The sequence below is a fragment of the Haemaphysalis longicornis genome, unplaced genomic scaffold (assembly GCF_048455015.1).
Source record: "Haemaphysalis longicornis isolate Haplotype H1 unplaced genomic scaffold, Haemaphysalis longicornis Haplotype H1 scaffold_8, whole genome shotgun sequence".
Lineage (NCBI taxonomy): Eukaryota > Metazoa > Arthropoda > Arachnida > Ixodida > Ixodidae > Haemaphysalis > Haemaphysalis longicornis.
Window position 1 is genome coordinate 183,997,227 of NW_027526445.1, and position 15,088 is coordinate 184,012,314.

Here is a 15,088-nt window from a genome sequence, read left to right on the forward strand (position 1 = left end):
GTAGTGTTAAAATAGTGCCCTTTTGCATGCTTAATTGCATCTGACAGAGCTGCGCGAATGTCGGTAAGCTTAGGTGAGGTTTTGCATTTGCGACGTATACGTTTAGCCTTGCGTTTCAGATGTATAATCGACCTGGTTATCCATGTTGTATACTTCGCAGTTTTTTTTAACTTTGCTAGGAATGAAGTGGTCGATGCAATGTAAACAGATATTCTTAAACTTGTCCCACAATAATGTAACATCATCATGGCCAAAATCGAAAAGATTATTTTCAAGATATGCAACTACAGCTCTGTCATTTGCACGCGAGTAATCTTTAACATTTTTGAGCGAAGGCACAACCTGAGAGCTATTTCCACCTAAGCTAAAAGATACCGTTACAACTTCGTGATCGGATATTCCGGGCTCCACAGCAACGTCGTAATCGATAATAGAACGATGAAAAAACACAAGATCGAGTAATGAGCATGAGTTAGTGGTAACTCGAGTAGGCTGTTGCACTACTTGAACAATTAAGGTTATTATCGAATATAATGTCGAAAAGTGAACTAATGTCGGTTGAAGGATCAGCATGTGAACGGAGGTTTTTCCAGTAAATGCCCGGCAAATTAAAATCACCCGCGATAATCAGTTTGTGGTGGTTGAATTTTTTCATGTGATTTTGAATTTTTGTAAGAAAATCAGGTTTCGAGTCGGGAGGTCTATAAACGGCACACAAAATAAAAACACGACCATTAAGAGTAACCTTGAGGCACAGGCATTCAGAGTCCGGACATTGCGTCAAGGGAATGAAGTCAATATTTTGTTTAAAAATGACAGCAACACCCCCGCCTCTTGTGTCCCGGTCCCTACGAAATATTTTATAAGCGGGTGGAACGACATCCTCATCAAGTATAGCACTGTGAAGTCAGGTTTCTGTGATAACAGCAATGTGCGGGCTGCGTGACAAAAGTTCGGCTTCGAGTTGATTTATCTTGTTCACAATACTTCGGGCATTTATATTGAGAAGCCTAAAACGGTTGTCACGCACCCGTCACGCCGTATCTTGCTCAGGGGAGGCGTTCACAGCATTGCTAACCAAATCGTCAGCGGGCTTCGGAGTGGTTTTACGGTGTATTTTTTTGCCTCTCATTTTTCGCTTCATTCCAGATGAAAATGTCGTCGCCAACGCATAACTTATCATGGATAAGGAAAGCTGTTTTGCCTTGGGATTTATCTGCCAGCGCTCTCCCAAAGAAGCTTGCGCTTTTGGAGGGTCTGCTGAGAATAATCGTTTTGAATGAAGATTTTAGTACCTTTAAGTTTTTTAACGTTCTTCAGTATACGGACGTCTTTTCGTTGTAGTCGATCTTGAAAGTAAAGGATCACAGGTCTATTAGTAGCGTTAGGCTACGGAATCGCATTTTACATTTATCTTTCTTTCAAAGGTATCCGTGATAACCTTTGCGCCTGAGATCAGCTTCACTTTCGGCAGGATCTTCTGCTATACCGAAAACTACCCTATCTTCGAGGTCCGTAAGTTTTCTTGTTTGAAATTCAATGGTTTTCTGAGTGCATATTAGGTTGTCCAGGTCATCTAACTTCGCTGTCTTCAGTTTAAGTTCAGAGATATGATTTTCGATTTCAAGAAACCTTTTGCCAACGTCAGCTATAAGTTTTTCAGTTTTTGCAAGCAGGTCAGTCACATCCTTTCGTAATTCATTTTGCCCTTCCAAAAATTTTCTTGAACATTTGCTCGGTGTTAGGCCCTGGATTCAGCTCAATATCTCCGCACAAAAATAACTTGAGAACAGAAAAAGTTGTATGCAATAGCAGAACACTGGTGTGGGCACGGCAGGAGTAACAAAAGCGATCATCACTTTTTATAGAACAGTAGGTGGGACTGACCTGCATGAAGCAGACGAAGCGGTTGATTAGGGCCATGTTCATGCCAAACCCGCCGTGCCCACTGAAGTGAAGGCTGTGCAAGGATTCTTTTATAGGAAGACCAGTCGATGACGTCACAGAATTTGTGGTGTTAGATGGCAGCAGCAGCATGATGACGTCAGGAGGCGGAGCATCGTATGGCGGTGACTCGTTAAAAGTGTACGTTACGTTACATTAAAGTGTACGTTAAAAGTGTACGTTAAAAGTGGTGTCAGCATGATTCCAACGAGACAATCTTTTGAATGAACTAAACTTGCAGTACTCATTTTGTCGGAGCGTTTACTGCAGCTGCGATCAGGGAAGTCCCCGCATGCCCACCAACCCACGTCCATCGGAGACGGGAATTCTTAGGTGCTGTAAGGGCAGAGCGGTCCGAAAGGGAATCTGTGATTACAACCGGAGAAACAATCGGCGCATCAAAAGCAATATGTGGCCAAAAATTTAGCATAAAGTATGGGGATGAAATCAACCAGATGAAGAAAAGTGAGGAAGAATATTCCTGATTTTTCATCGCACTGTGAATTATGGAATCAGGTTGAATGAGGCTACATGAGGCCATATAATATCTTCGAGGAGACGATTTAGTGCAACCATTTAACATTTCCGGGAAAGATGTTGTGGAGTCCGCCTATGAAAAAGAGGAGTACTCCCATTCATCACTACCACGCATATGTTTCGACTTCATCACATCTTGGTGGCTCCAAAAAGTGCACATGCCCAAGAACACGTGCCTAAATAAAATTAGGCCAAGATAACCTTGATTTCTTTAAAAAGGAAAACGACAAGAAAAAGAGAACACACGCACATACACACACACGCGCGCACACACGCACGCACACACAAGAAGACACGAGGGGATTCTTCTTCTGTCTTCCTCTCAGTACAGCTCCTCCCCACCCATTCCATTGACCGCTGGTACAGACTACAGTGAACTAGAATATTGATGCAGTCCCTTCTCATGCCTATTATTTCATCCAAACAACTTCGAAGCTACTGAAGCTGCGGTGGGGTTTATTGATTCTCATCCGTCCGTTTAAATATACTGTGAGCATATACTCTGCGAGCGTTGATCAGCGAATGGGCTATGCATAGAGTTTCTCACTAGCTTACCGGGCTATGGACAATATACTAGCGCTTCGTCTGCATCTGTACATAATCACCACCACTAGCTCATGCGCCTGTACTACTTTGCTTCATCCAGGAATCATCCTCTTCATTCTTTTACATACTCATCATCATGGTGTGTTTACCGGCCATTGTGGCGACTGGAGCTTTGTCTGACCTCGGGCTCTCAATATAAATTTTCACCCTTTCAATATATATATAAACTGAGGGTAATAATCTTGTTCACTAGTCTTAGCAATTTTGTATTAGCAACACCATCATCATCACCCTCCTTTCAGTTTTTCTCGGTTGTTTACGCTGCAAGCGTCTGCACATGCAGATTTACGGTTTCGATGTCTGATGCTTGACACAAGGCCCGTAACGTGCACAAAATCGATTTTGATTACTTTTCGAAAGTATTAAGCCATGGCGGAAGCTTGTTTGCAGCAGTGCGCGCGGGTGTTTTTGAAAGTAAGGCGAGATTCGCTCCCCAATTGGCGGTTTCGCGCCGTTTTACCCACATGTCTCTTGTTTCAGCTCCGAGAAGCTGGGGTGTTGCACGCGTTCCGCTTTGAGTACGATGTCTCCACTGCAGAACCAACACCGGAACTGTTTGGCTCCGTAGCATCAGCGGTTCAGGAGCTCGTGCATTGCCTTCAAGAGTACAAGGTAAGCTCGAGCTGTCTCATGCGAACGTGCTCACAGGGGACAAACAGGTCTTTGTAGTGGGCAGAGCAGAGTTTTGAGTTACAAAGCCATTGCTTCTATATTGTAAATGATATGACGAGTAGCTGAATTTTTTCCCCCAAAATTTAGCGCGCGGTAAACGCAACGACATTAGAAGCACATGTCCCCAACCTGCTTCGTCTGTGGCGTTTGCGCGCTCTAATTTATAGAAGAGCGCACAAACTTGTCCAACAATGTGTTTTGCGAAATTATCCGAAATCTCGCTGGACGAAGTAAAAATAAAAGCGTCAGGCGTTCTGCGTTCTGCATGTGACCGCCAGTTTATGACCTGTTTATATATGTTTTGTGCGTTTAGGCATGAGCGATCAGTTCACTAAAGCCAGCGCCTTGGCACGTATTTACCGCCAGCGAGGGGCATTCGTTCGTAGGATGACAGCCTAAGGGCGCGAGCAAGTCGCAGTCATTTGTTTTTCTTTGTTCATCAGGACCGCCTACCAACCAACACCCAACCAGCTGCCCCGAAAGTTGATCCCAAACTCGTACAGATTCAAGTTGACCGGAAAGTTGTGAGTGGTGAAATTTAGCCTGTTGCACGTTGGAGAAATGGGTAGTAATTGCTTTCGTATAATATAGTCTACATATTATCTCTCTTTATCTGTAATAATACAGATAAATGACAGAATCGAAGCATTTATAACCAGGAAACGCAAGGAAGTGGACGACTGGAACATTCAAGAATTCTGCTCGTCAAAAGCAAGTGAAATCGATGGCGATACAGGTGCTGCAAGCTCTCCACTCCTTGTAGCAGATAAGGCTTGACTGTGTCGGTGCTTCTGTACTGACTAGCTTTCCCCCATGTGGGTTCCCAATTTTCAGAGGAAAGCTGCGCACGGGTTGATGCAGTGTTTGTTCCCAGGTCTGGAGGCAGCAGCCACGTCAAAGGTTGGGAAATTTGATGCGTGAGCGTAGCTGGTTCGAGTTGCTCAATGTACCCCAGTTGCAAAACTCCCCATAGGCCTCGTGTATGCGGTTGGTCCCCCTGCACTGGGGGCAAGCGTGGGGCAATTTGACGAGCCTGCCATCTCTCAGCGGAAAGTTGTAGTAGTACTCAAGTGCTTGCGGCAGCTGCCGTAAGCCATAAAAGGAAAAACCGTGGAAACATAAGTAGACATTGCCTAACTTAGCATTTTTTTGTTGTCTTCTTTCTGTGCGTCGTCTTTCTTGTGCAGACCAACTAACCCAAAAACAAATCTTGCTAATTTAGCATTTTCTAATTTGAAAAGCAAGCATTATGTTACCAAGTAAGTGTTTAGCAGAGCTCAATTTTTGTCTCTAGCTATGGAACATGCCAGTGCACTTTCCACTCAACTTCAATCAATTAAGCAGGGGTGCTTGCACGGCCCGCGTTCCCAAGAGGAGTTTTGCGACTGGTGTACGTTGAAGCACTCTGACAGGTTCGGGATGCGGGTAACGTACGAGTGGCTTCTTGCCAGTGTCCAGGGTTGTCAACCAGTGGGGGCCCATGACGAAGCTAATGAGGCCCACGAGCAGCCACATGCAAGCTGCCGTGAAGCAGGAGGATCCCGTGGACAGCGTCCCCGAAGGGGTAGAGGAGCGGCTGCGCAACATGGAGTCCCACCTCAAGCTCAAGTCGGGTACGCCGCTCCCTCCAACACATTCCTCGCCTTTGGCTTCACAGCTGCGCATTTCTCCAACAGGGCACGTGGTTCCCCAGGACGTGTATGCCAGAATCAAGCAGCTCGAAGACAGAATCTTGTACCTGGAAGGCATATCTCCGGACTACTTCAGCAGCAGTGTGAGTACAGAACCGTGCTGCATAACCCCGTATCCGCTTTGTCTGTGCGATCAGGCCGCCTGCAAAGTTACATGCTGGTTGGTGCGTCTGCAACCGATTTTGTGCTCCAGAGTGTGCCAGTGACATCAGAATCTCTTTCACTGAAGCAGATCCTCAGAGGCTGCCTTGTGCTCAATGCATCACTACGCTTACTGCCTTAAACCTACAGGAACACTGTTTGCATGCGTGCACATGCTGCACTGCACACATGGATAAGGTCCTTTGAGTCCTTGTGGTGCAAGTGGCATATTAAACTCATGCAAAGAACTCCACAGCGAGAGCTTTTTTATACAATGTGCCCAGGGTGCAGTGACCAAGATTAAGAATGAGAATTTAGTAGTGGCTGTTGCTCAATTGACACAGTGCGAAGCTTCAGCTCCTCATAGTCATAGTGAGCTTCATCTCACTCAAGCTTGTGTACAAACTAGGCCCGGTGTCACTAGAGGAGGCTAGTATTAGGCGGGACACTAATAACTTGCCCTATAACCTGCACATCAACAACACATGCTCATCTGCGTTCCTAAAACATTGTTTCTTAAAACATAAGCTTAACCCCACCTAATGTTAAATTCTAGGTTGCTAAGCATTAATAAAACCTAAGCTCAAGCATGCGTGCATCGTTTGGGACCCGTATGCAAAATCAAACACTGATAGTCTTGAACAAATCCAAAGAAAAGCTGTGTGGTTGCTTATTTTATTTGTTTATATTTGTTTATTTGGATAAGTGCCCACAAACAGCATGATGCCTTCAGCGTAGTGCACAGAAGAAACAGGAAAGGGAGAATGGAGAAAGGAGAGCATAAAAAATGAAAATAACATCAATGGAACAAACATAACATGACTGACTCACACGATTCTACAACGCAAAAGGACGCACTCGGGCTTTTGATGCATTTTTAACAGCTTGGACAGAAGTGGTTTAACAGTCAAAGATGCTCAGATCAGGTGCTTCAAGTGACTTGTAAAGGAGTTGCATTCTCAGGATACGACTTTTATGATTGACGGCAGGGTAAAGTAGTGGTGAGGAATGGAATCATGTGGGGATATGAAATTGATGGAAGTTAGCAAGTTGATATGCATACCTGCCAGGTTTTCCAAATTTTCCGGGAGTCTCCCGAATTTTTTATGGTTTTGTATGATTGTACGACCGAAACAAAAATCTCCCAAAAACGCACTCGCGTTTGGCCAAATCTTTTTCCCCAGTCTGGCCAAAATGTGTGGAAGGTATACCTGACAATCCAACCCGACACCGATTGGCATCATTATCATTGAAGTGCTTATTAAAAAGCGTAGTTGGCCATGCGCAGACGGTGAACCTGTTCGTCTGTCACAAACTCGAGCGTACGACGTCTAAACGTACCGTATAAATTTTTCATTTATTGTACAGCGCCTAATTCTTCTTACACTCGGTTCTATTCGCCCGAGACAAGGATGGAGGTTTCTCGAACGAAGAGGCGGTAACACGATCTCACGCCGGCTGGCCGGCCAGAAAACAACAAAAATAAAATCTCCGCCGCTCCGGTTTCGTCGAAGCTTCCAGTACTTTCGAGGAGGTGCGCGTGGCCTTGCCAGTGCTAAAGAGCGTCGATCATTCTAGAATGGAGAAGAGGGAAGTTATTTCGCTGACGGCGGCGGGCGCGTTGTGTGTTGTGCTCTCCCCCTCCACGCCGGCACGGTTATAAAAGGAGAAGCCGCGCCTAGGCAAACCAGCTACGTTTGGACGTCGTGATTGACAACGGCACCTGCCAGTTTGTACATCACTCCATCGGCGACCCGCGCCCTGGAGGACTCCAACGTGCTCCCGGGCCTTGAATGACCGTGATCGTCTCGGACGGCCTGGCCTACAGCGAAGCCACGCTTCCCAGGTAGCCGACTCGCCTCCGACAGCGGTGCATCGTCCGGCCCGGTCGGTGAATATGCTGGGACTCTGTCTCTCATATGCATCGAACTGTTCATTTTCTTTTAGTTAACTGCTCCGATTCGTAATATTCATTTGTTAACGCGCCTGTTTGTATCATTTTGTCGAATTGGACATTTTCTTGTATTTGAATTCCATCTAAGTTGCCTGTAATTATCGATCTGTTACCTCGTGCTTGTGTTGTAACTTGCCTGTTTAAATATAAGTCCTTGTGCTGTTTTCCGTTCAAGGCTCTTGCTCATTCTTGCCGCTCTGGTCGGCGAAAGCCGCACATCAGACGGCCACCCCCTTTGTCACCTGTGCCCTGTGGATTCGGTGGGGTTTGTTGGCTCTCATGAGTCGACTCCCCATATCTTCCGACAGTGCACCCTAATTTAAGGAAGCGGGTGACATCGTCCCATTGTTAGTTTACTGTTTATAGAAACACAGTGCCACCGCCGCTTTCATTTACGCACGAGCACGGCTGTTCTGGACGGTCGTTCTGAAGATTTAGCAAGTCTCCAGTGGTGTAGCTTGTTGTTAGTTTAAACGAAACAACAAAACAGTTCAGTTCCTGCTGTTTTGTATTGCACTTGGCAGTACTATTTTCAGGACTTTCTGAAAAGGGCGGTGTCAGCCACGTCGAACATTTGAGTGGTGTAGCTTGTTGCTAGTTTGGATGAAGAAACAGTTCATTTCCTGCTACGTTGTAAGTAGATAAAAAAATGTGTTTAAAGTTACCCATTCTGTTGTTGCTACTACCCCCCCCCCCCCCCCCCCCCCTTCCCCTCCATGGCAAGATCTCCCTAATGCCATCCAAGCAAACCTGGCAGGTATGGATATGTGGTTGTGAAGAAAGCATATGTCGAGGAGTGTTCTTCTGTCACTCAGTCTGCCTAATCCAATGTGGTCAAGTACTATGTTCTACGTGCAAGATATGCTACTGAAAAGGTAACGATCATAATGCAAATCTCATCTGGAGTCGTTCCAGAGACAGTGACAAGTATTGAGGAACAGGGTTCCGTACAACTGAGCAGTACTCTAGCTTGGAACGCACAGTAGCCCGAAAGAGGGACAAACGGCAGGTGGCATCGGTTATAACAAATTTTCCTGAACTGACTCACCCACTGAACAAAGGAAATTTAACGTTATACCTCTACTGGAAATTTGAAGGAAGCAATTCGTATTAGATTTTTTTTCGAGCTGTACCCACTGCGGTGACTCAGTGGCTAAGGCCTTATTGTGCTGCTGAGCTCAAGGACGCAAGTTCGATCCCTTCCACGGTTGCTGCTCTTCTGATGGATGAAAAAAGCGAAAATGCCATTTGTTGATATTTCGGTACATGTTAAAGGTCCCCCGCTGGTGAGAATTAAACCGGAGCCCTCCACTACGGTGCACCTCATAGCACAAGTGTAGCTTTGGTTTGTCAAACCCCACAATCAGTCAGTCAATCTTTTCTTGATCGTAGGTACTAATAGACTAGGACTTCACCCCTCACCGATTGTGTCGCCCTTGAAGGAGTACCGACACGAGTTTCAAAGCTCAGATAACTATGTAAAAAGCTTCCTTTGTATATTGAGATACCACTTCTAAAGTTTCAACCGTAACTGTTTTATAGAACATATTTTAAATCAATTTTAATCCTTGCGCACACGAGAAAGCTCATCCGCACCATCGAGCAAGCTCATGACGTCACCTGTGCTTCGACCCAAACGGCTGAAGCCAGTGTTCCCGTGATGTATCAAGGCGGCCGCGGTGCTGTTGGTGCACGTTTTTCCACCTTGTGCATCATGTCACAGTTTTTCGGACTGACCTCGGGTGCGACTACAACCAATCAGGTGGGTCGGGGCACATGCGCACCCAGACCAGCATCAGTTGTGGTGCAACGAGAACAGTGACGTCAGATGCGCTTTCCTGTCATGGCAGCTGCCTCGTTGTTCGCTTCACCGAAACCAAAACTGACGTGAATAAACGAAGCTGTAAATAAGTATTTATGCTGCATTCAACAATCTAATCTGCCATTCTATTGGTGGACTCGTAGGTACCTATAGCTGCGAAAAAAATGGAACACAAAAATTTCGTGTCATTACTCCTTTAACAAGGCACTGCCAACCTCACGTGCTTACTCCCCACTTTTTGCGAACCGACCTTTTCAAGATCCATGCACCCTAATTGAGTGCAAAAACCTAGCCACCACAAGCTTGTTGTTGTAAATTGCAACCATCGTGTAGCACTGTTGTATGTGCTAGTATCTCCCCCACCCTGCTTGGACCCAGTGTCTGCAGTAAATGAATCTTATGTCGTGGCAGAAAGAATCTGGAATACTGGCGAAATAAGGTCCCCCTGGGAATACGTGGTCTTCAGGTGTGCTCGTTACTGCAAGCATTATCCCTGTACTTGCATAGCCAAGGAGAGTTGGCAGCGGTGCTTGGTCGTTCTCTGTTGCTTTATCGTTCAGACTGCAACATTCCTCGTGCCCCCTTTATTGCAGGCTCACTCGGCAAGTGCTGCGCAGGCCAGCCAATCCAGAGAGGCTGCGAGGCAGTACGATGTAAGTTGACACCATTGATTGTCACGACTGGCCTGTTAAGGGCTCAGAGATAGCGGAGCATAATGAGGGGGTAGTACAGATTTTGTGAGGCAGGGCCAGTGCATGGTCTGCGCTACATGCAATACATTTTTCTTTCTTAATGCACGAGCATCACTCATACATGGCTCAGTTCACAAAAAAACAGCACCCCCATATCCCCTGGTCCAAAACCTGCCCAAAAATGCCCATTGTCTGCATGTAGCTGTCGTCAGGCTGTAAACCGAAGTATGCGGTGGCCCGGTGTTCCCATTCGGTATGCCATGACTTCAGCCCTAATGTTACACTTTAAATGAATGTACAAACATTTATTGAAGGAATGCAGCTTTTGTTGTCACCGAGACCCAAAACTGTGAACAGTAAATTGCTTGGCTCAGCGTTAAGGTTTCGTTGTGTAAAATCGAGGCCTAACGTAATGCCCAGTCAGCTCATGGCTGATTCCTCAATTTTTGTTTGGTTGCAACGTCACTGTACCCAACCCACTCAGGCCAGTGACAATGACCGCTAGCAGAATGAAATAGTCGAGACTGCGAGCGGGCATAAACAAGGCACCAACTCTGCCCATCATCAAATAACAATTGCAGATAACTAGGTACCCATATTTGTTGCAAGCCACGCACTCAGTTATATAAACAATCTGAAGGTCATGTACTGTATGCCTATGGTATTTAGGCGTCTTTATTTTTCCTCCACTCCCAAATTAATGTCTTTTTCAATGTGCAAAGTACTTTAGTAGTGTCTTTGTGCGTGACTATAGAAAAAAATTGTTCTTTATAAAAAAGAGTGTGAGTATTGCAAGCATTTTCTTTGTCCCGCGTGCAGGACTGGAGTATGTCCCAGATTGAGAGCCGCATCAGCCTTCTTCAGAGCCGCCTCCGAGAAAAGGCAGAGGCCGCATCAGAGCCCTCCACTTCGTCCATGGCATTGTAGCAACCACACACTCCGTACATTTTCATCACACCGCAGTTTATTCGATAGATTTTCTACACAATATTTATAACACCGATAGGACAAAGATATGCTGCTCTGAGCACCGACGTTTCTACAGCCCGCCGCTCACAACGCGGGCAGTAAGTCAAAGTGGCTTTGGAACAATAAAGACGCTTGTCAAACCAACCAAACTTTTTTCTCCTTCCTTGCATTGCTTGATCCACACAAATTGCTTCAAAAGAGCTGACTGATATGGGAAGGCGCCTAAACATAACACTCTAAGTAACGCTGAAATTGCAAGGTTTTCAGGCAGTGCATTACATATGAATTGCACACAACTGATGACACACATTGCTTACAAGGTTGCAACATATACGAACTTCACTTACACAAATCAAGGACGGGGCAGTATTTAGTTCTTGAAACACTGAAATGATGGAACGAATCTACGGGATAGAAAAGTTTCTTCTCATTATAAAAAAAGGTACAGATTTCGCAACAACGTCTGACCAGCAGACGTTCTACAATCGGGGATATACGACATTGATTGCAAATCTTTGGGGGTTGAACGCCAGGGAGCGAGCCAGACATTCGTGGTCATCTTCAACCGGCTTCCTCTTGTGCCTCACACACTGGCGAGCCTTGCTCAAGTAACAGTCCTCCATGTTGTCCCCTTCTCCAAGCGTTCGGGCTGGCCACAAGAGGAAGCAGTTGCTTCCCGTCAGAATAGCTGCATCCCCACGAAGTGAAATAATTTATCGCTGTTTTCGGCATTCGCACCTGAAATGCAAAGGGAATTATTAAAGCGTGGTAAATTAGATGGACAGTGCAAAAAAAAAAAAAAAAAATGCAAGGTGAAGTTCTTATTCTGTATAACTCCCTTCAAAATACGTAAATGAAAATTCATTGTCTTGAGCTCTTGTTTTAAATCATTCCACAATTCAGTCAACGTGCAGTATACTGAATTTTGCACTACCTGCACGGCAAAGTTGGGAGTCTGAGATGTGAAAGAAATAAAAATGCTGCCGTGCTGTTGTGAAAGTTGGTCTTCTGTAACTGCACATGCTCCCAAAGAAGATTTCCTGCCTCTAGATGGGTGGCTGTACTGTTTCTTTTAACGGTGCAGCTGTGATGGCCCAACGAGATCGATTCCAATCGTAGTTGATGCCACCCCTGTATCTACCACAGCAGTCACTTTCCAGTCTATGGCTTTGAATCTCTGCTGCGTTTAGGTGCGGAGTACATTTGGACCGCACAATGTCCTTACGCGTCCGTGCGCATACCATTTACAATTGCAAAAAATCACACAGGCACCGGCAGGATTCGAGCCTGTGTCTGGTGGACGAGACAGAGTTAGTGTCAGTCGTCTTACGATTGGGCAACCACCGTGAGATAGTACCCGAGGGTCAAACAGCTTACTCCCTTGCCTGTAACGGTGCGGAGTACCTGAGGACCTCCCAATGTCCGTCCGCGTTCATCCGTGCTCACACCACCATCAAGTGAAAATCAAGTGAAATTTGATTTGAGCCATGAGTTGCAGTTTCATTTGGAGAATAATCAAGGTGCAACTCGCGGCTCAAATCGAATGACGGTCGCGGGGCAACTTGGATGTCATTATGAGTCCCCGTACTCCAAACCCTCGCCATCATCCATGGAGTGGAGATGATGCCATTTTTGTAAAGTGCAATCCACTGCCGTTCATTTGTTATCGTGCATAGTCTGCACTTTGTCCCTGCATATGGACTATGGCTTCCGTGCTTGCACTTCAGTTCACTACCATAAAATTCCGGGCAAGCGCCCCCACTGGAGTTTGCAATAATAAAACCAAGTTAAAAGCGGGAAGCGCTTGCTCGGACTTGCTGCAAAATTCAAGACGGCGGCCATAATATTTTTTTCCCTCAGATCTATAAAAGAGGCACACAGTGATGCACACAATAATCTAATGAAGAAAACTTGCAATCACTGAAATCCACCGACGGACCCCTTACAGCTGCCATATGTGCATTCCCTTCTGCAAGCAGCCTACTGTTAACAACACGTCAGGCACTGTGCTTGCACTCGAAATTCTTGGAACAGAGCGTCTTCTACCTCGCTGAAAACTGGAGCACCGTTGCTCAGCTTGCGTCGTACAGTAGAATCTCGATGATACGATTCTGGGTGATACGAATTTCGGGATGATACGAATTTCTGAAAAGTCCCGGCAAAATTGCATTGTTTGCAATGGGAAAAATTTCGGCTGTTACGAACGGACCTGCGCGGCCCGGCGGATGATACGAACGAGCCGGCGAGGCGCCCGAGTGCCGAACAAGCAAGTGACGGCTCTCTCTCCCCATTTGTCACTCTTCTTTCTCCAGAAACGGCCGGGCTGTTGTTTTCTGCTCGCGAAAACGCGCCCCGCACGCCCCATGCGCGCCGCGAAACCTCTCGCACGCTGCGCGCGCCGCGGCCGGCGGTGGCAACATGGCGGCGGCTTCGGCCGCGAAGTGGCACGGCCGCTTGAGCGTCTGCTTCTAGCCGCTCTTTAAAATGCCGCTCAAGGCAGACACGAAGTTCCTTGTGCAGTAAAGGAGCTGATAACGTTGGCAAAAACGGTACTATAAAACACCATCCGCGCCGCTAGTGAAAGCGCCCATAAAATATCTGCCGGAGTGCTAAGCCTAAACATCTCGGGCGGAGCCAGCGGGCTGTCTCGATCGTTTCGCAAGTCGTCAGCGTCTTTTTCTGACCGAGGTAGGAGATACCGCGGGCGCGAAATTGTCAATGCGGCCGTGAAAATACAGCGCGCGCAAAGCCGAGGCGTGCGAATCGCGTGCAAAAACGCACCATGCGGCTCACGCTTGACTGTTGCGGCGTGTAGCCAGCTTGGACACCGGGAGTGAGGAGACAAGCGCGAAGCTAGGCGAAGCGTTACGCGCTCCAGAAAGGACTGCTTTGTGACGTGGGCGTTTAAAAAAAGCAGAAAAAATCACGGATTTGTTCACGCGAAAGTAAGAAAAGAAATAAACGAAAACTTTTTTCAGCGCTCAATTTTTTGGTCTTGTTGGTTCATACGAATTTCGGATGATACGAATATTTTTCGCGGTCCCGCGAGATTCGTATCATCGAGATTCTACTGTAGTTTCGTCTGGCCAAAGTTTTGTTGCAACAAGCTTTCAAACTTGCTACGCCGCCCGAGGATTCTCTTGTGGTTGATGCTCAAGTGCCGCGAGATCTTGTGCACATCTTGTCCAGCTTTGCAATGCCACTGCACCACCCCAACTTTTTTCACAACCGCGGAAACGCATTGGGAAACTAGGTGATCACGTTGAAGCACAACGACCCAATGGGGACTGAGCTGGCGTTCACACACACCAAGCTTGATTAGCTATGGCTAACAAATGGCTATAGCCGGTGCGGGGGGCCCCAGTGCTGCGTAAGGAAGCTTGCTTGGAAAAGGACAGCAATTTCGTTCTGCCCAAACTAGGGAGGGGTGTTCTTGCTGGGAATTCTACGGTAAACCACATTCCTTGCGGCTGAAGATGCTGTGCGGCTCTGAAACAGCACTTCGGAATGTGTATCGTTTAATTAATGGTGACTGCAATATTTTGCATTTCTCATGCTACACCGCGACAGTTACGCTGTCGCAATGCTCGTTGCAAAAGACTACGCAAAAGGGGGAAGCGCTGCGACATCACAGATGGGCACGATGACCCACCTGTCAGCCGGTGAAGTTGCTGAAGTCCGTCTTGAGCTTGATGCTGGGCGTGCTGTGGTTGGTGGAGACAGCCTTGGGTGTTTCGGGCCGCTCACCGTCCGGACCCCGGCTTCCCGACCGCACGGCGCTCTCAATCTTGGCCCGCAGCTGCGGCAGCCGACCCATGACCGCTCGGAACTCCTGCAATGGGAGGCACAACACGCTCACCCTCCCTTGCTACCTATGCCAGCAGGCAGGCACAACGGCCGCCGCGACAATGTGTGGGCCTGCTACCTTTCAACTACCTCCAGCACATGGCAAGGCGACACCATCTCCAAGTCAGTGCAGGACAAATATTTCCTTATAGATACGGAACATCAATTAGACACAGTGATGGGTTCCTCTCCACACCTAAACAGAACCCCCCAA

The 15,088-nt window shown here is 46.9% G+C and overlaps 2 protein-coding genes across 5 annotated transcripts in view; one reads left to right on the forward strand and one right to left on the reverse strand.

The window, feature by feature from the left end:
• The first annotated feature begins 3,315 nt into the window (after nt 1-3,315).
• On the forward strand, nt 3,316-11,177 carry LOC144149353 (MAP3K12-binding inhibitory protein 1-like). Its single transcript, XM_077680923.1, has 9 exons — nt 3,316-3,501; nt 3,568-3,699; nt 4,203-4,283; nt 4,387-4,495; nt 4,594-4,659; nt 5,211-5,372; nt 5,436-5,533; nt 9,961-10,020; nt 10,879-11,177. Exons 1-9 carry the CDS (start codon nt 3,457-3,459, stop codon nt 10,984-10,986), a joined length of 861 nt encoding a protein of 286 aa, XP_077537049.1. The 5' UTR covers nt 3,316-3,456; the 3' UTR covers nt 10,987-11,177.
• The window catches only part of LOC144149351 (HEAT repeat-containing protein 5B), an 81,034-nt gene continuing 76,947 nt past the window's right edge, over nt 11,002-15,088 (reverse strand). For all 4 annotated transcript variants that reach the window (XM_077680912.1, XM_077680910.1, XM_077680913.1 and 1 more), the window contains 2 exons: nt 14,681-14,860; nt 11,002-11,766 (listed from right to left, as the gene is read on the reverse strand). In XM_077680912.1, coding sequence (XP_077537038.1) covers nt 14,684-14,860 — 177 coding nt within the window. In that variant the 3' untranslated portion in view covers nt 11,002-11,766; nt 14,681-14,683. The remainder of the gene's footprint in view (nt 11,767-14,680; nt 14,861-15,088) is intronic.

Coding starts and splice junctions, on each gene's coding strand:
- LOC144149353 (XM_077680923.1), top strand. CDS start 3,457: ATGGCGGAAGCTTGTTTGCAGCAGTGCGCGCGGGTGTTTTTGAAA. Junction 5,373..5,435: donor CCACCTCAAGCTCAAGTCGG/GTACGCCGCTCC, acceptor TTTCTCCAACAG/GGCACGTGGTTCCCCAGGAC. Junction 10,021..10,878: donor AGGCTGCGAGGCAGTACGAT/GTAAGTTGACAC, acceptor TCCCGCGTGCAG/GACTGGAGTATGTCCCAGAT.